This window comes from Palaemon carinicauda, chromosome 42, assembly GCF_036898095.1.
Source record: "Palaemon carinicauda isolate YSFRI2023 chromosome 42, ASM3689809v2, whole genome shotgun sequence".
Taxonomy (NCBI): Eukaryota; Metazoa; Arthropoda; class Malacostraca; order Decapoda; family Palaemonidae; genus Palaemon; species Palaemon carinicauda.
The window spans coordinates 31,893,987-31,909,135 of NC_090766.1; the positions used below are offsets into that span (position 1 = coordinate 31,893,987).

Genomic DNA, 15,149 nt, shown 5'->3' on the forward strand with positions numbered 1-15,149 from the left:
TATGCCAAGGTTTCTTATGCGGCAAATCATCGGAAGATGAGGAGAATTTAGTTTCTCCCATCTTATGGTAAGGACGAGCTTGAGGAGCAACGTCTGATACCTTTGAGGGAACGTCTGAACGACTGGTTTACACCTCTCACTCCCTTAAGTCCTACAACATTCCTTCTCCCTGGTGCAGGGGAGCTTGAAAGAGGTCTCGGACTAGGTAAGCGACAAGCACGATCAGACGAACCCTCCGTCGCAATACTAAACACATTAGTCGCACTTTACACTTTACCACTTTGACTTTCCACTTTACCACTTCGACTCTTTAAAAGCTTAACGTCGGACATAAGCTGGTTTCTGTCCGATGCCAAGGTTTCGACCTTCTCACCCAACGCTTGAATAGCCCATAACATACCACGTTGAAGGTTCATGAGTGCCAATTGGGGGTTCAGAAACTACCACTACAGGGGAAGGATTAGGTTCAGGGGCATGGGAAGAGGAAAAATCTAAAGATCTAGAAGAGCTTCTCCTCACCCTATCTCTTTCGAGTTTCCGAGTATATTTCTCATACTCCAACCACTCGAATTCCGATAAAACCATGCATTCCTCACAACGATCTCCTAATTGACAGGATTTACCCCGGCAATTAGCACAAACAGTATGAGGATCGATAGAAGCTTTCGGAAGACGTTTGTTACAGTCTTTCACACATATGCGATAGACAGGAGAAGGGTCAGCCATTATGAAAATCCAAAGAAAATCCAAAGGGAAGCCAAGTTCATCAACAAAAATCAAAAAAGGGTTTCAAGAGTTTTATTGAAGCAAAAAACCAACACAGCGAAAGCAATAAAACCAAAATCAAGTACTTCACCAATTCGGTAGAAAACTCGAGGTCTAGCACGAGCGGAACCAATGTTGTCTGTAACACCGATAGAGAAGAACTGGTTTGGTTGAGAAGTATATGCAGTATCTGGCCGATAGTCGGCGCTGGTGGGCACACCCGACAACCTTCATGGCGATCGCTCGCGAGTTTTTGGAATCTGTCGGCCGTCGGAGACGTCAGCTATTTATATATTCACCGGCTAAGTTTAATATTTAAACTTGCATATCCGCCACCGTCCCCTTAGGGCATGGAGTCCTCCCGCTAGGGGAAAGCATAAACCAATGCAAAAATGCTTGCATAAAGGAAAAATCTATTAGAATTATCCCAGATAAATATACATAGTAAACGTAATGCTAAATCATTTCAAGAAAATGACACAGGCGGAGACGCAAGGTTCACAAGAACTAGTTTATTGACAAACAATAAAATAAAACAGGTTAAACAACAATTATACATATATAAAAGGAGGATAACCAAAAAAATAAGCATAAGCATGATAGTAAACTGAAAACTTGTTTATCTGAAAGAGAACAATAACGCCACTTTTAACATACCGAAGTATCAAAATCATAAAAGTCTGTATTACTAATCAGTTACATTAGCGTTGGAAACGCTTGGCATACGTCTGCACTTATGCTAGGTTCACCTTTAAATATGGAACAGTCAATGTGGGCACCCTCGTGCCCTAACACTTGGTTAGTAGAACAGTTCGTAACTACACACCCACCCCAGAATTAATCGTCCCAATTAAATACACTGTTCCTCGTAGAGTTAAACAGCAGGTTTAACGACACTACCCACTGCTACCACAGACCTCTTCAGTTACTCCACTTGCTTCGCATAGTGATGAAAGAAAACTCTGGAAGACTTCCAGCCAGTGTATGAGCGAAGATGTTCGAAATCCATACTATTGAAGAAATTCAAGGATGAGGCAACTTTCCTCGGATCGTGACCTGCGGGTGTACTGTCTGGATCCGCTCTGCGAATAAAATGGGTGATTTTCACCCTAAGTTGTTTCAGGGATAAATTTTAGTCTGAATAGTTGACCACCCCTGAAGTCTGAAGTTCTACGAAGATAGACCTTTAGGCATTCCACTGGACATAGAGATGCATCTTCTTTCAGAGGGCAGATTCTCCAGGGACCCCACCTGTTGGTGGGCAACTCGTTCTTGGCGAGAATCGTAGGATCCGGAAACAAGTTCAGTTCTCCCCCATCCAAGAACTGAACACGACCTTCCTCTCTCGTGAGGGCCACAATTTCACTAACCCTGGCCCCCGAAGCGAGTGCAAACAGAAAAATAACTTTTTGGGTCAAATCCTTTAAAGCACACTCCTCATTGTTCAACAGCGAAGCGAAATGAAGAACTTTATCCAGAGACCATGAAATGGGCTTCGGAGGTGCTGATGGTTTGAGCCTAGCACAGGCTTTCGGAATTTTATTAAAAATATTGTTAGAGAGGTCGACCTGGAAGGCATACAAAATGGGTCTTGTCAAAGCAGATTTACACGTTAATATAGTGTTGGCTGCTAACCCTTGACCATGGAGGTGGATGAAAAAAGATAAGCAGAAGTCCGTCGAGATCTTTTGCGGATTCTTCGCCTTGACAAAGGCCACCCACTTTCTCCATGATGACTCATATTGCCTTCTAGTGGATTTGCACTTATATTCCTCTAGGAAGTCTATACTGTCTTTCGAAATCCCGAAACGTTTTCTCACCGCTAGGGAGAGAAAATCATGAGCTTCAGGTTCCGGGTTTTCTGTGATGAAGCGCAGACAGTCGACTTCTGAACTCGCTGGGTCAGAACTGGATCTGGTAACGGTAGACACTTCAGCCGTAGTTCCAATGCCAGAGGGAACCACACGCTGTTCGGCCACTTGTGAGCCCCTATTGCCGCTACTCCCTTGAAAGATCTCAGTTTGTTGAGGACCCTCAATAGAAGGTTGTGAGGAGGAACAGGTAAATCCTGGACCATCTGTTCCAGTCGAGGGACATCGAGTCCACTGCTTCCGCCAAGGGATCCTCGTATGGGGACACGTGAAGGGGTAACATCTTGTTATCTTTCGTCACAAAGAGGTCTATCTGCAGTTCTGGGACTTGACTCAAGATGAAGGAGAATGATCCTGCATCTAGGGACCATCCCGACTCTATCAGTGTGAACCTGGATAGAGCGTCCGCTGTCACATTGCGGACTCCTTGAAGGTGAACTGTCGACAGGTACCACTTCTTCTTTTCCGCCAGTCGAAAGATGGACAACATCACCTGGTTAAGTGGTGGTGACCTCGATCCTCGTTGATTCAAGCATCTCACAATCACCTCGCTGTCCAGTACCAACCTTATGTGGATCGAGCGACGAGGGGAGACTTTCTTCAAGGTAAGGAGTACTGCCATAGCTTCCAGAAAGTTTATGTGAAATGTCTTGAATAGATTGGACCAAGTTCCTTGGGCCTTCTTCCAATGAGAATGACCTCCCCACCCCTCCTTCGAGGCGTCTGTGTGAATAGTCAACGATGGGGGAGGTGGCTGAAGAAGCACCGACTTCTTTAGTTACCTGACTTGGGACCAAGGCCTGAGAAGCGTACGTAGACGAAGTGGTACTGGTCTTATCAGATCTCTTCGCGCGTTTGATGCATAACTTTTCCAAACTCCGGTTGCATCCTTTAGCTGTGCTCTTAGCACCGGGTCTGTTACTGAGGCAAACTGGAGAGAACCCAGCACTCTCTCCTGTTCGCGTCTTGATATTCTTTCGGAATCCAGAAGTCTCTTTGACAAAACCAGCTATCTCCTTCCTCTTCTTCGCCAGGATGGAGAGTTGGTGTGACACTAGGTCCCAGTGGATTCCCAACCACTGGAACTTTTGAGATGGAGAAAGCAGAGACTTTTTTCTGTTGATCTTGAAGCCTAGATGCTCTAGGAACTGGATCACCTGTAGGGAAGCTTGCAAACATTCTGTCTTGGATGCTGCCCACACCAGCCAGTCGTCCAGGTAGGCTACCACCTGGATTCCCTTTAGGCGTAATTGTTTGAGAGCTGCGCTCGCAAGCTTCGTGAAGATCCTTGGGGCTATGTTTAGCCCGAATGGCATGGCTCTGAAGGCGTAGAGTCTTCGATGTAGCTTGAACCCTAGGTAGGGGGAGAGTTGGCGATTGATTGGAACGTGCCAATAGGCGTCTGACAAATCTATGGAGACGGTATATGCCTCTTGGGCAGTAAGGTCCTTAGGTGTTGCAGTGTTAGCATCTTGAACTTGCAGTTCACTATGAACATGTTGAGTGGCGACAAGTCCAGAATGACTCTGAGTTTTTCTGAGTCCTTCTTGGGAACACAAAACAGCCTCCCTTGGAATTTGATGGACTTTACCCTTCTGATTACTCTTTTCTCCAACAGCTCTTGAATGTACTCCTCCAGAACGGGGGTGGAGTGTTGAAAAAATCTAGGGCACGGAGGTGGAGTGCTGTACCAGCTCCAACCCAGTCCATTCTTGAGTAGGCTGTGGGCCCAGGGATCGAAGGTCCACCGATCCCGAAAATTCTGAAGTCTCCCTCCTACCGGTATCATCTCACTTTGGCTGCTGTTGCCCTGAGATCTTGCCTCCTTGACCGCGACCACCCCCGAATCCCCTTCCCCTTGAGAGGCGTCTAGACGAACCTCTGGCTGCTCCTCTAGGCTTCGCTCGAAAGGTAGTCAACTGCCCTTCGAACGCTGGGTTAAATGCCGGAGACTGCGTAGACACGGCTTGGGGTACCCACTGGTACGTGGTCGGGGTTTGTGCCACCATCTGGGGCACTGTAGGCATAGGAAGTTGTTGCTGCTGCTGTCTGAATGGCTTGGCTGGCCGAGAGGGTAGCCTAGTCTTCTTAGTCTTCCTCTTTGGTTGGGGACCCTCATCCGGGGAAGACTTTCTCTTGAGAGATAGGCCCCACTTCTGGAGAAGGTTTCTATTCTCCGTGGCGGCCTTATCTACAACCTCCTTGATCGCTTCGCTAGGGAAGAGGTCTTTGCCCCAAATGCTGGAGGAGATTAGCTTCCTTGGCTCGTGCCTCACCGCAGCCGAGGAGAACAAGAACTCCCTACAAGCCCTCCTAGCTTTGACGAAGCTATAAAGGTCCTTTGTAACTGTGGCTAGGTGTGTCTTAGCCACTACCATAAACATTTCATCGACCTTGGGGTCACTTGCCATTGTCTCCAGAGTCGTTTGATGAGACATTGAGGCAGCAAGTCTTTCTTTTGTCTCACGCTCCCTGCGCAAAAGAAAGTCAGACAGCTTGGGGAGGTTCTCACTGAACTGACGTCCGGCAATATCAGCCTCCAACTTCCCAACTGAGAAGGTAAGATGGACGTCCTTCCAGTCCTTGTGGTACATGGGTAGGGCCAAAGACAGAGGTTTACACTCCTCCAAGGAGGTGCATGGCTTACCTGCCTCAATCGCTTTCAGCACAGCTGTAAACCCTTTCTGCATAAAGGGGAAAGCTCTAGAAGGAGAGGACACAAAAGAAGGGTGCTTCTTACTCAAAGCAGGTACCTTTGAGTTTGTGAAGCCCTCTCTTTCATCGAGCTTGACAGTAAAGCTTGAGCCTTAGCGTGGTCAAAAACTATGACCTCCTTCGGCTCCGTTTCTTCCTTTGAGGCTGGTTCCTTCCTTAGACGGACATAACAGTCCGGATACGACTCCTTGCTGGGCCAGAATTCCACCTCCTCAAGGGGGACTGAGCCCAACTTCTCCGAAATGACGATTTTTCCCGTCGTCATAGGCATGTGCTCGGCATACCTCCAAGGGTTGGCATCTGAGCACAAGGGAAGGTCTTTCCCGCTGAGCTGCTTCTGGGGCCCACGTGATGCTGCAAGTCTCCGCATCGCCAGCTTCATTGCAGCAGCCTTCTCATTATTTTCCCTCTGCATCTGTTGGATCAATCCAACGAAGGAGGAAAGGGTCTTTCCCAGCTCATCTGGGAGAGAGAACGATGTTGAGGGAATAGGTTTAGGGGCCTGAAGCGGAGTAGCCGACACCTCGTCGAACTCTTCCTCCTCATTGTCTGAAGCCTGCTCCTCTTCCTGGTCTTCTGCCAAAAGGTCTTTTTCCAGACACTCGGACACCTCCGACATCCTATCGTCCAACTGGATGTCCTGCAGGGCGTCCGCGACTTCAGCATCCACCGGGATCTGCACCAACGGTATCTCCGCTTGAGGTTGAGGAATCACTGCCTCCGCTGACGCCTTGGGGAAAAGGTAAGCCCCCATCTCCTCCCTTGGAAGATAGGGGCCAGAAGTGTTCTTCTGAAAGCCCCTTACCCAGGTACGAAGCTTCTCCATTGCTGCGTCCCTTGACTCCGCCGTCTTAGGGGAATCAAAAGCCTCAGTAATCAGGTTTGTGCATACGGTACATACCTGCGGGTCCCAATACCGGAGATCACTTTTGGAGACTGCGCATGCCGCGTGCCTCCTACACAAGTCATGTCCGCAGAAGTTCTTGCTGCGAACGTTGCAGAAAACACTTCCACACTTCGGATGGTATTCCTGTAAAGAGAAGAAAATTCCATGAGTATCAAGTGAACTACGTATCACTGGATATACATAGCTTAGAATAACTAAACTAGAAAGGAAAGACACACACTTGTATTTCCCGCACAGTCAATTGCTGCAACCTTCCAGATAATAAAATTGTATGGTTATTCTATTCTAGAGTGATCAAGAAAATTTCCAGAGGAAAACAGGTGTAGCTCACACCCAAATAAGTGATTTTAAAATACTGGATAGTAGAAAAAAAGAACTCACTTTCTTTATCTGCATGGTTACACCAAAGGGCTGTGCAAGACAACACAAGAGTGTTAGAAAAACTTAGTGTTGTAACATATACTATACTATAGTTTTCTCCCTACAGTACAGTATATACTATACTGAAAAATACTGGCTACAGTATAGAAGGTAATGTGCCGGCCGGCACACACCTTAACTAGTTCCAAAGTATAAGTGAACCCTCGTTTATCGCGGTAGATAGGTTCCAGACCTGACCGCGATAGGTGAAAATCCGCTTAGTAGTGACACCATATTTACCTATTTATTTAACATGTATATTCCGAATTTTAAAACCTTCCCTTGTACGTAGTACTGTTAACAAACTACCCTTTAATGTACAGAACACTTAATGCATGTACTACAGTACCCTAAACTAAAACAGGCACAAATATTAAAGGCGACTTTATATCATGCGTTTCCTAAACACGCCAAAAAGCACCATAAAAAATGGCAACCAATGTTTTGTTTACGTTTATCTCTGATCATAATGAAGAAACAAACGCATTTACACATCTGTGTATAGGTTAGTTTTTGCATCGATTATATCGATTATTCAGTACAGTATGTTGATTTTGTTATTACCAATGTTTTACTTAATTTTTATTAGGACTTCCAAATGAAATGTTTTTCTTCATGACGCCGCCTGAAACGACGGCGTCATAAAGTACGCTCAGTAAACAAACGGAGGCATTTAACGCGCATGATGAAAGTGATAAATAATGATATTACAGTAAAAGCTTTTATAAAATATGTTATTACAAATATTATTTATCGTATCTATATAAAATCATGCATACGTAGCAAAGCAGGAAAACAATTTACGAGAGAGAGAGAGAGAGAGAGAGAGAGAGAGAGAGAGAGAGAGAGAGAGAGAGAGAGAGAGAGAGAGAGAGAGAGAGTTATTTTACATACGTAAATGTAAATTTAAAAAAAAAAGCCCCATTTCATATAAAATAGATTACAAATATTTTACTTTATCATATTACAGTAGTCTGTATAATACTGTAAAGTTCAGTACAGTATGTTGTTGTTATAGTCGTGGCGATGAAATTCTCACGAAACAAAAACCCGCCATTTGATTACAACAGCTGATTCATTCTCTCTCTCTCTCTCTCTCTCTCTCTCTCTCTCTCTCTCTCTCTCTCTCTCTCTCTCTCTCTCTCTCTCTCTCTCTCCCTCTCTCTCTCTCTTTCGTGTTATACAATACTTACATTTAGATGAAGAAACTAAAATTAGTTTCCTTAGTGTCAATTACATACGAAACGAAAAAGTTATGCCGAGTCTACATCCATTTCAATCATAGCTAAAAATACGGCATCCGATTTCATCAGCAAACCACTATATTTTGGGAAACATCATCTTATTCTAGAAAATTGCTACTCTTTAAATAGTTAATTGCACATTAAGAAACCGTGAACTTTTGTGTTTTAAAAATCGAGTATTGTTGACTTCTTTTTGTTTTAGTTTTGGCTGTGATTAGATCAGTTGACATCTAGCTGCCGCTCGAGAGTGTATGAATACTGTACACTAACAAAGTATCATTTATACAATTTCTTAAGTTATTCAAACCGTCTACAGTATACAATTGATATTACATAAGCACCAATGTGTTATAACCTATCAATTTTTTTTGTTTATTACATTTAAACATCTCTCTCTCTCTCTCTCTCTCTCTCTCTCTCTCTCTCTCTCTCTCTCTCTCTCTCTCTCTCTCTCTCTCTCTCTCTCTAACAAATGATATCTTTGTTGCTCCTCAAAGTTTCATTTATATTGAAAATCAATCATGATTCAATTTTCCTTACTTTCTCCAATCTCGCACCATCGGTCACATCGCGGTATTTTCGAAATTTCCGGAAAATCCGCGATATATGTGTATACATACGTTATGAAAAAAATCCGCGAAGTGGTGAATCCCTATGGTCGAACCGCGAAGTAGCGAGGGCTCACTGTACTTATAGACTATAAGGCGGAAGAACGCTGGTTCAAATGCGTGTGCCAGCCGGCAGTGACTGCCGGCCGGCAACTACACAAGACGGCACACACCTTAACTAGTTCCAAAGTATACTACTTATAGACTATAAGGCGGAAGAACGCTGGTTCAAATGCGTGTGCCGGCCGGCAACTACACAAGATAGCACCCGGCTGCCGGCCGCCAAATGTAGCGGCCGGCAGAACCTCGGTGTGTTTCTATTGCAGGCCGGCAACTAAACAACGGTAGCACCCGGCTGCCGGCCACTAATCATAGCGGCCGGCAGAACTATGGTGTGATAATATAGCCGGCCGGCAAAGGTATACAACCAATGCCGGCCGGCAGCAAAAGAACCAGAGAACTTCCAACTACCCGGCTGCCGGCCACTTAGGCCGGCAGCCGAGCTAGGGTACAAACACTAGAAGAAAAACAGAATGGATGCCGGGATAAGAGACTGTACTGCCTCATAGCCCGGCAACCCGAAAGAGTGCACATAAGGAAGGGGAGAATATAACTTCAGGCTTCCTTGACCAATGCCATCTGGCTCTACAGACAAACATGGAGGAGAGACCAAGGGAGGTCCGGGCAGCACTCAAAGCAGAAGACCCTTGCCGGCCGGCACGCACTGCCGGCCGGCAAGGGACTAAGTCAACTCCACATCCTAACCTATGCTAGGTACAGATGTAGAATGACGGACAGGGATGCAATGGCTAGGCCATCACTAAGGAAAGAGGGGGAAAGGGGGAAAGAGGGTCCTGCCAACCTTACTCTAATAATGAATCACCCGCAGCCAAGAAAACTCGTCTTAGCCTAGGGGAGATCCGAGGAGGGAGGCCATCAATACCTGCCAACTCCCTTGGAACCAAAGCAAGGAAGGCGTTGTTATTCACAGAAAAGGAGGATCTCATCCTCCACACCGAGAACAACAACAATGGACTAGTCTGATAGATCACAAAAAGAAGGAATCATCTCGTACAGAAACCTTCGAAAGTGAACTAAGGAGGCTAAGCCTCCTATGTCTGCTGTCAGCCTAGCAAGGGAATCTCAACCACAAGCTAGACAGAAACAGACTCAGACTAAGAACTCTGATGTCCTGCCCCCTTCCTGAAGCCAGACTTACCGGAAACAGGAAAGAACAGAAACACCCTAATATAGTTGTATCTAAAGTCAATTCAGATAAACCATTAGGGTTAAGCCCAAGGCTTAAGCAGAGGGAAAGGGATTGCACACATTCTCCGAAGAGAAGAGAGCAACCGGGGAGTGTGAGAAAATATACTATGGCCCCATAGACAACTAGCCTAGGCGCGAAGAGAATCGATTTCCTAAATCACCGAAACTCACTCGTATACTATCTTGGAAGAAAATCAACACAATCTTAAATGTATAAAACTGCTTAAAGCTTAAATAAAATTTGAAAACACTCGGAAATCTGAATATCATGCAGGAAAGTACTAGGGCCAAACGACTAGGCTACAAGGTCTAGCGTAGGCCAGAATCGGCAAATCATTCGCCAAAACGAAAATACTAAAAGCATCATATAAAGAAATCCTATGTAACGCTGAATAGCTAAAATTATTAAAGCGAAACAGCCGGGAACGTCGCTCTGGCTAACTAAAGAACTCATGCATAGCGAGCGACAGCGTCCAGGACGCCTCCGGTAGGCAACCGCTCTTGTAACAACGATATCAATATCAAATTATTTTAAAATCACCAAGAGCTTACATTTATACATAAAAGAGATAATACTCAACTTATCAGAAGCAGAAGTTGGAGAAAGCATTATAATGTTGAAATAAACCAAGAATTGCGAGATAACACAGGGAAAAAACACGGAGTTGTTGAGCTACGCAAAAAGGAATACAGATGGCGCCGTGAGCGGCGCAATGCACGCTTACGAAACGGGAGAGGAGAGATACCTTGCGAGCGGCTCTCCTTTCTTTCTCGTTTTTCGTTTTCTTGCCAATTGACCCCTTCGAAGTGTTAACTCTGTTCAGGGTGCAGATTGCTATGTGGCGTGTCAAGAATACGTCCTCTGATATTTCGCGATATCCCTGGTTCTTTTATTAGGGTAATTTGCTCCAGGAGTTAGAATTCTGGGTACCTTAAGGTAAATTCTCTGGGAATATCGCCGTAGTTATATATACCCAAGGAAGCTACCCTTTAGGAACTTCCATCAGGACGACATGGCTTGAGCCCAAAAAGTTATTTGTATTTTTCCTAACTACACAAATCCTTGGTCATGGCAAAGTAGCCAACTACTTTGAACCAGTGGTCAGTCCAGGAAGTAGCTTGGAGGCTGGCCATGGCGGCAAACTTGAGTACAATGAACAAGGTGCTCTCATACTTGTCTTTCTCCTAGGAACTATGCCATCAACCAGGCCATCTTGTACATAGAATCTTCGTTGTCAAGAGAATGGGGGAGGCAAGATCTTGTTTGACTGGCTGGAGCGTAGAAAATTCAAGTGACGAGATCTGCAAAATAACCTACCAAAGCTCCATGAGCAAGCTCCCACCCTAGACACTCAAGGGCATGCTCAGACTCTTGAGGGGCTCCGATATGCCAATCAATGGATGTTATCCCCTTTCACAGGTACCCCTGTTACCTTTCCCGAGAACTTTGTACTCAACAAATGAGGGCAGGGACATCAAGGAATGAGGACTCGGTCTTGGGGTTCTTCGATTCCACAGGCACAGTTTTAACCCTTACGAGGAGCGAGGCCTCGACATGTACCTTAGTAGAGAGTCCTAAAAAAATTGATTGAAGATATGCCAAAGTCTCTAGCCGGTGGAAGAATGTCTGTCTCCACTGACAGCTGCTATCAAAGTCGCCACTTCCAGCCAGATAACTACCTGCCAACTGTTTACACCTCATAATAAGTTTTAACTAACGTATTCTCAACATTCACTGTTATCTCTCTTATGTAAAGGACGATGCATTTGTATTTGTGCCTGAACAATTATACTTCTATAGAGCGATGTTTTGTATCTGTGTGGGAGCAAATGCTTTTCGATACCTACAAATTTAGACGTACTCTTTTCAACAATTAAAGGAACAAAGGTGAACTTACTTGAAAAAAGAATTGGAGCACCAGGTTGAGTGCAAAGCAGGTCTCTCGCCTGTGAAGGCCTTGCTTCAGCTTATCAATCAGGACATTGGGCAAAACAGTGTTGGTTATGGTTGGCCGTTCTTGCTCTAAATTGGGCTTTTCCTGGTTTGCGATCCACCACCAAGCTGAGAGCAACACAGTAACTCCTCCCGCAACAAACATAAACAGATTCCAAAAGAGGATCTCTAACATTCTGACTCCTATTACTAGATACTGAAGTACTGCTTATAAAAGAGAAGCTACCAACAATACGCGATTAACCCGCTTGCACAACCACTGAAAAAAAAAAAAAGATAGAGATTGAAAAATTTCATTAGACATAAAAAATTTCATAAACTGGTAATCAAAGTACATAAATGTAGAGTACAGCATCAGAATATTTTTAAGGTAATTTGTATTTTTCCTGACTATACAAATCTAGGTCCTTTAATAGGAGTATGCTTTCAGCTAAGCTGGCTACAGTTGTTAAAATCTCAGGTGAGATTAAAGAGAATAAGGTAAGAGTGAGTGATAAAAGTTTTATAGCAGTATGCCAGCTTTTGCTGATTTCTTCTATAAAAAGAATGTAAGGTTTGTATTCTATGTAAGAGAAAGTGATAAAAACTAAATATGGAATTTTTATTATAAAATTAATCTTTAAATATACTTACCTGGTAGTTACATACAGTATATATAGCTTAAATCCAGCGCTTCGTCGCATACATAGCAGAAATTCAAATTTCGCGGCAATCGACACCATGACAGTAAGCGGTCGTACATGAGCGCCATCTCTCATAGGTTACCAGAAATATTCCCAACATTCCTCAGAAATTCCATGCCCCTGTTTTCAGAGGGGAGGAGGGAGGACCCTTTTATATATGTAACTACCAGGTAAGTATATTTAAGAATTAATTTTATAATAAAAATTCCATTTTCAAATATGTAACTTCCCTGGTAGTTACATATATATATATATATATATATATATATATATATATATATATATATATATATATATATATATATATATATATATATATATATATATATATATATATATATATATATATATATATATATATATATATAGCTGATTGACACCACTGGTGGTGGGTAGAAAACCTCATCCTATCGGGAATTCGTATAATTATTAATAGCTACAATTAGTAGTACCAATAATCTAGTTCTTACCTGATAAGGAACCTGGCTTCATAGTTATTCTGCCTCATTTGACTGCATTCCTTAAGAGACTCAGCAATCCACTCAGGGGGCTGTAAAAGTCTCTGTGGGGCTGCCACAAGGTCCTCAACCTTAGCGTGGCTAGACCTCCACCCTTGCTACCCTGGCATAGCCATAGATAATGAATCTGACCACCTACTCCAAAGTTAAAAACACACATCATAAAAAACTAACTTGACTTGCATCCCAGACTGTGGAAGGCTGCAACAACCTTCACAGACAGCCTGTGAACACAAGTACAAGAAAAAAAAAGGCAAGGGTATTTAATAAAAAAAGGTTATAGGGAAGAGGCAGTAGACCCTTCTCCAAATACGATGCTGGAGGTAACATAAGGACCCAGGGAATAACAATCTTCATACTGTGTCTGGACATCCTTGAGATAACAGTCCGTGAAGATTGATTTACTTCGCCAGAAAGTAGCCTCCAAAATTGATTTCATTGACCTATTGTGCTTGTAAGCCATAGAAATTGCTACAGCTCTAACCTCATGTGGTTTTACCTTAAGGATGGGGAAAACTTCTTACTTCACAATTCTGGTGAGCTTCCCTTATCAAATCCTTAATGAAAAAAGCCAGGGTATTCTTTGATAAAGGCAAAGATGACTTTTTAAATGAGCATCAGAGGTCGTCTGCTTGTCCTCTCAGGTGTTTGGACGCGTGCAGATAAAAATTTTAGAGCTCTCACTGGACAAAGGCCTTTCTCCTTTCTCCGTCCAATTAAGTGAGATAGCTCTGGGATGGTAAAAGATCTTGGCCAAGGTCGATAAGGATTCTCGTTTTTAGCGAGAAAGCCTAGCTGAAGGGAGCAAACTGCATTGTCTCCATTAAAGCCCACCTTCTTGCTGATGGCTTGTAACTATCCTATTCTTTTGGCTGTAACCAATGCAAATAGGAAAAGTGTCTTCTTGGTAAGATCCTTCCAAGATGCCTTGTCCAAGGGTTCAAACCTACTTGAGGTTAAAAAGGCCAGGATTACATCCAGGTTCCAAGAGGAAGTTGGATTGTCCTTCCTCTTATCGTCTCAAAAGATCTAATGGGATCTGAAAGATCCTTGTTACCTGACACGTCAATGTGTCGGTGACGAAAGACGGAGGCTAGCATGCTGCGGTAACCCTTGATGGTAGGCACAGCCACCTTCTCTTTTGAATGCAGATACAACAGAAAATCTGCTATTTTGGCTAAAGAGGTACTAGTAGAGGAAAGTTTGTTATTCCTGCACCATACTCTAGATATGTCCCACTTGGATTGGTAAACCCTAATAGTAGTAATGTTCTAGGGGTATTTACCAAACACTCCATCATCTCTGCAACCCAAGGTCTCATGGACCAAAATGGAGCTATCAGGGTCATGCGGACGTTGGGCGATTCCCTGAATTTTTCCAGGACTCTGTCCAGGATCTTGAATGGAGGAAAAACATACACGTTTAGACCCTCCCAGTTTAGAAGAAAAGCGTCCACTGCGGCTGCTTCCTGGTCTGGGACTGGAGAGCAAAATACCGGCAACCTCTTTGTCATTTGTGTGGCGAAGAGGTCTATCCAGGGTTGACCCCACAACATCCAAAGGCTGGTGCACACCTCGTGATGCAGGGTCCAATCTGTAGTTAGAACTTTCCTTCTTCTGCTAGGCAGATCTGCCCTGATGTTTTTCTCCCCTTCTATGAAGCGAGTAATCAAGGTTATGTCCGTCGCTTTCCTCCCAGAGAAGTAGATCTCTCACAGCCTCGTAAAGTGAGGCCAAATGAGTGCCTCCCTGCTTTTTGATGTAAGCCAACGCAGTGGTGTTTTCTGGGTTTATCTGAACCAATCTTCCTCGGACTTCCTTCTGAAAGTGAATGAGGGATAGGTGAATGGCCACTAACTCTTTGATACTTATGTTCGAGAATCATATGCGTCAAACAGGGACGAAATTGACCTCTTTAGTTCAGACAGATCAGACACTTGATGCACGCCGTGTGCGCAAACTGAACCGTGTACTGATCGCTGCGAGGGATCGTCAACCGTAGTCGGGTGACCACCTGGGGAAAGTCCTTACGACATTTCCAGCGCCTGAACCAATTCTCATCCCCAGATAAATGATATTCGGTGAGGGTGTTAGATGAGATTTAGCCAGGTTTACCATTAGACCTAACTGTTGCGTTAAGGACATTGTCATTTGAAAAGCCTCCAGACACTTTACTTGTGATTCTGCTCTGAGTAG

The 15,149-nt window shown here is 44.0% G+C and overlaps 1 protein-coding gene across 4 annotated transcripts in view; it reads right to left on the reverse strand.

The window, feature by feature from the left end:
• LOC137632989 (PDZ domain-containing protein 8-like) overlaps window positions 1–15,149 on the reverse strand; it is a 454,088-nt gene that overhangs the window by 334,715 nt on the left and 104,224 nt on the right. For all 4 annotated transcript variants that reach the window (XM_068365143.1, XM_068365144.1, XM_068365141.1 and 1 more), the window contains exon 2: window positions 11,698–12,012. In XM_068365143.1, coding sequence (XP_068221244.1) covers window positions 11,698–11,928 — 231 coding nt within the window. In that variant the 5' untranslated portion in view covers window positions 11,929–12,012. The remainder of the gene's footprint in view (window positions 1–11,697; window positions 12,013–15,149) is intronic.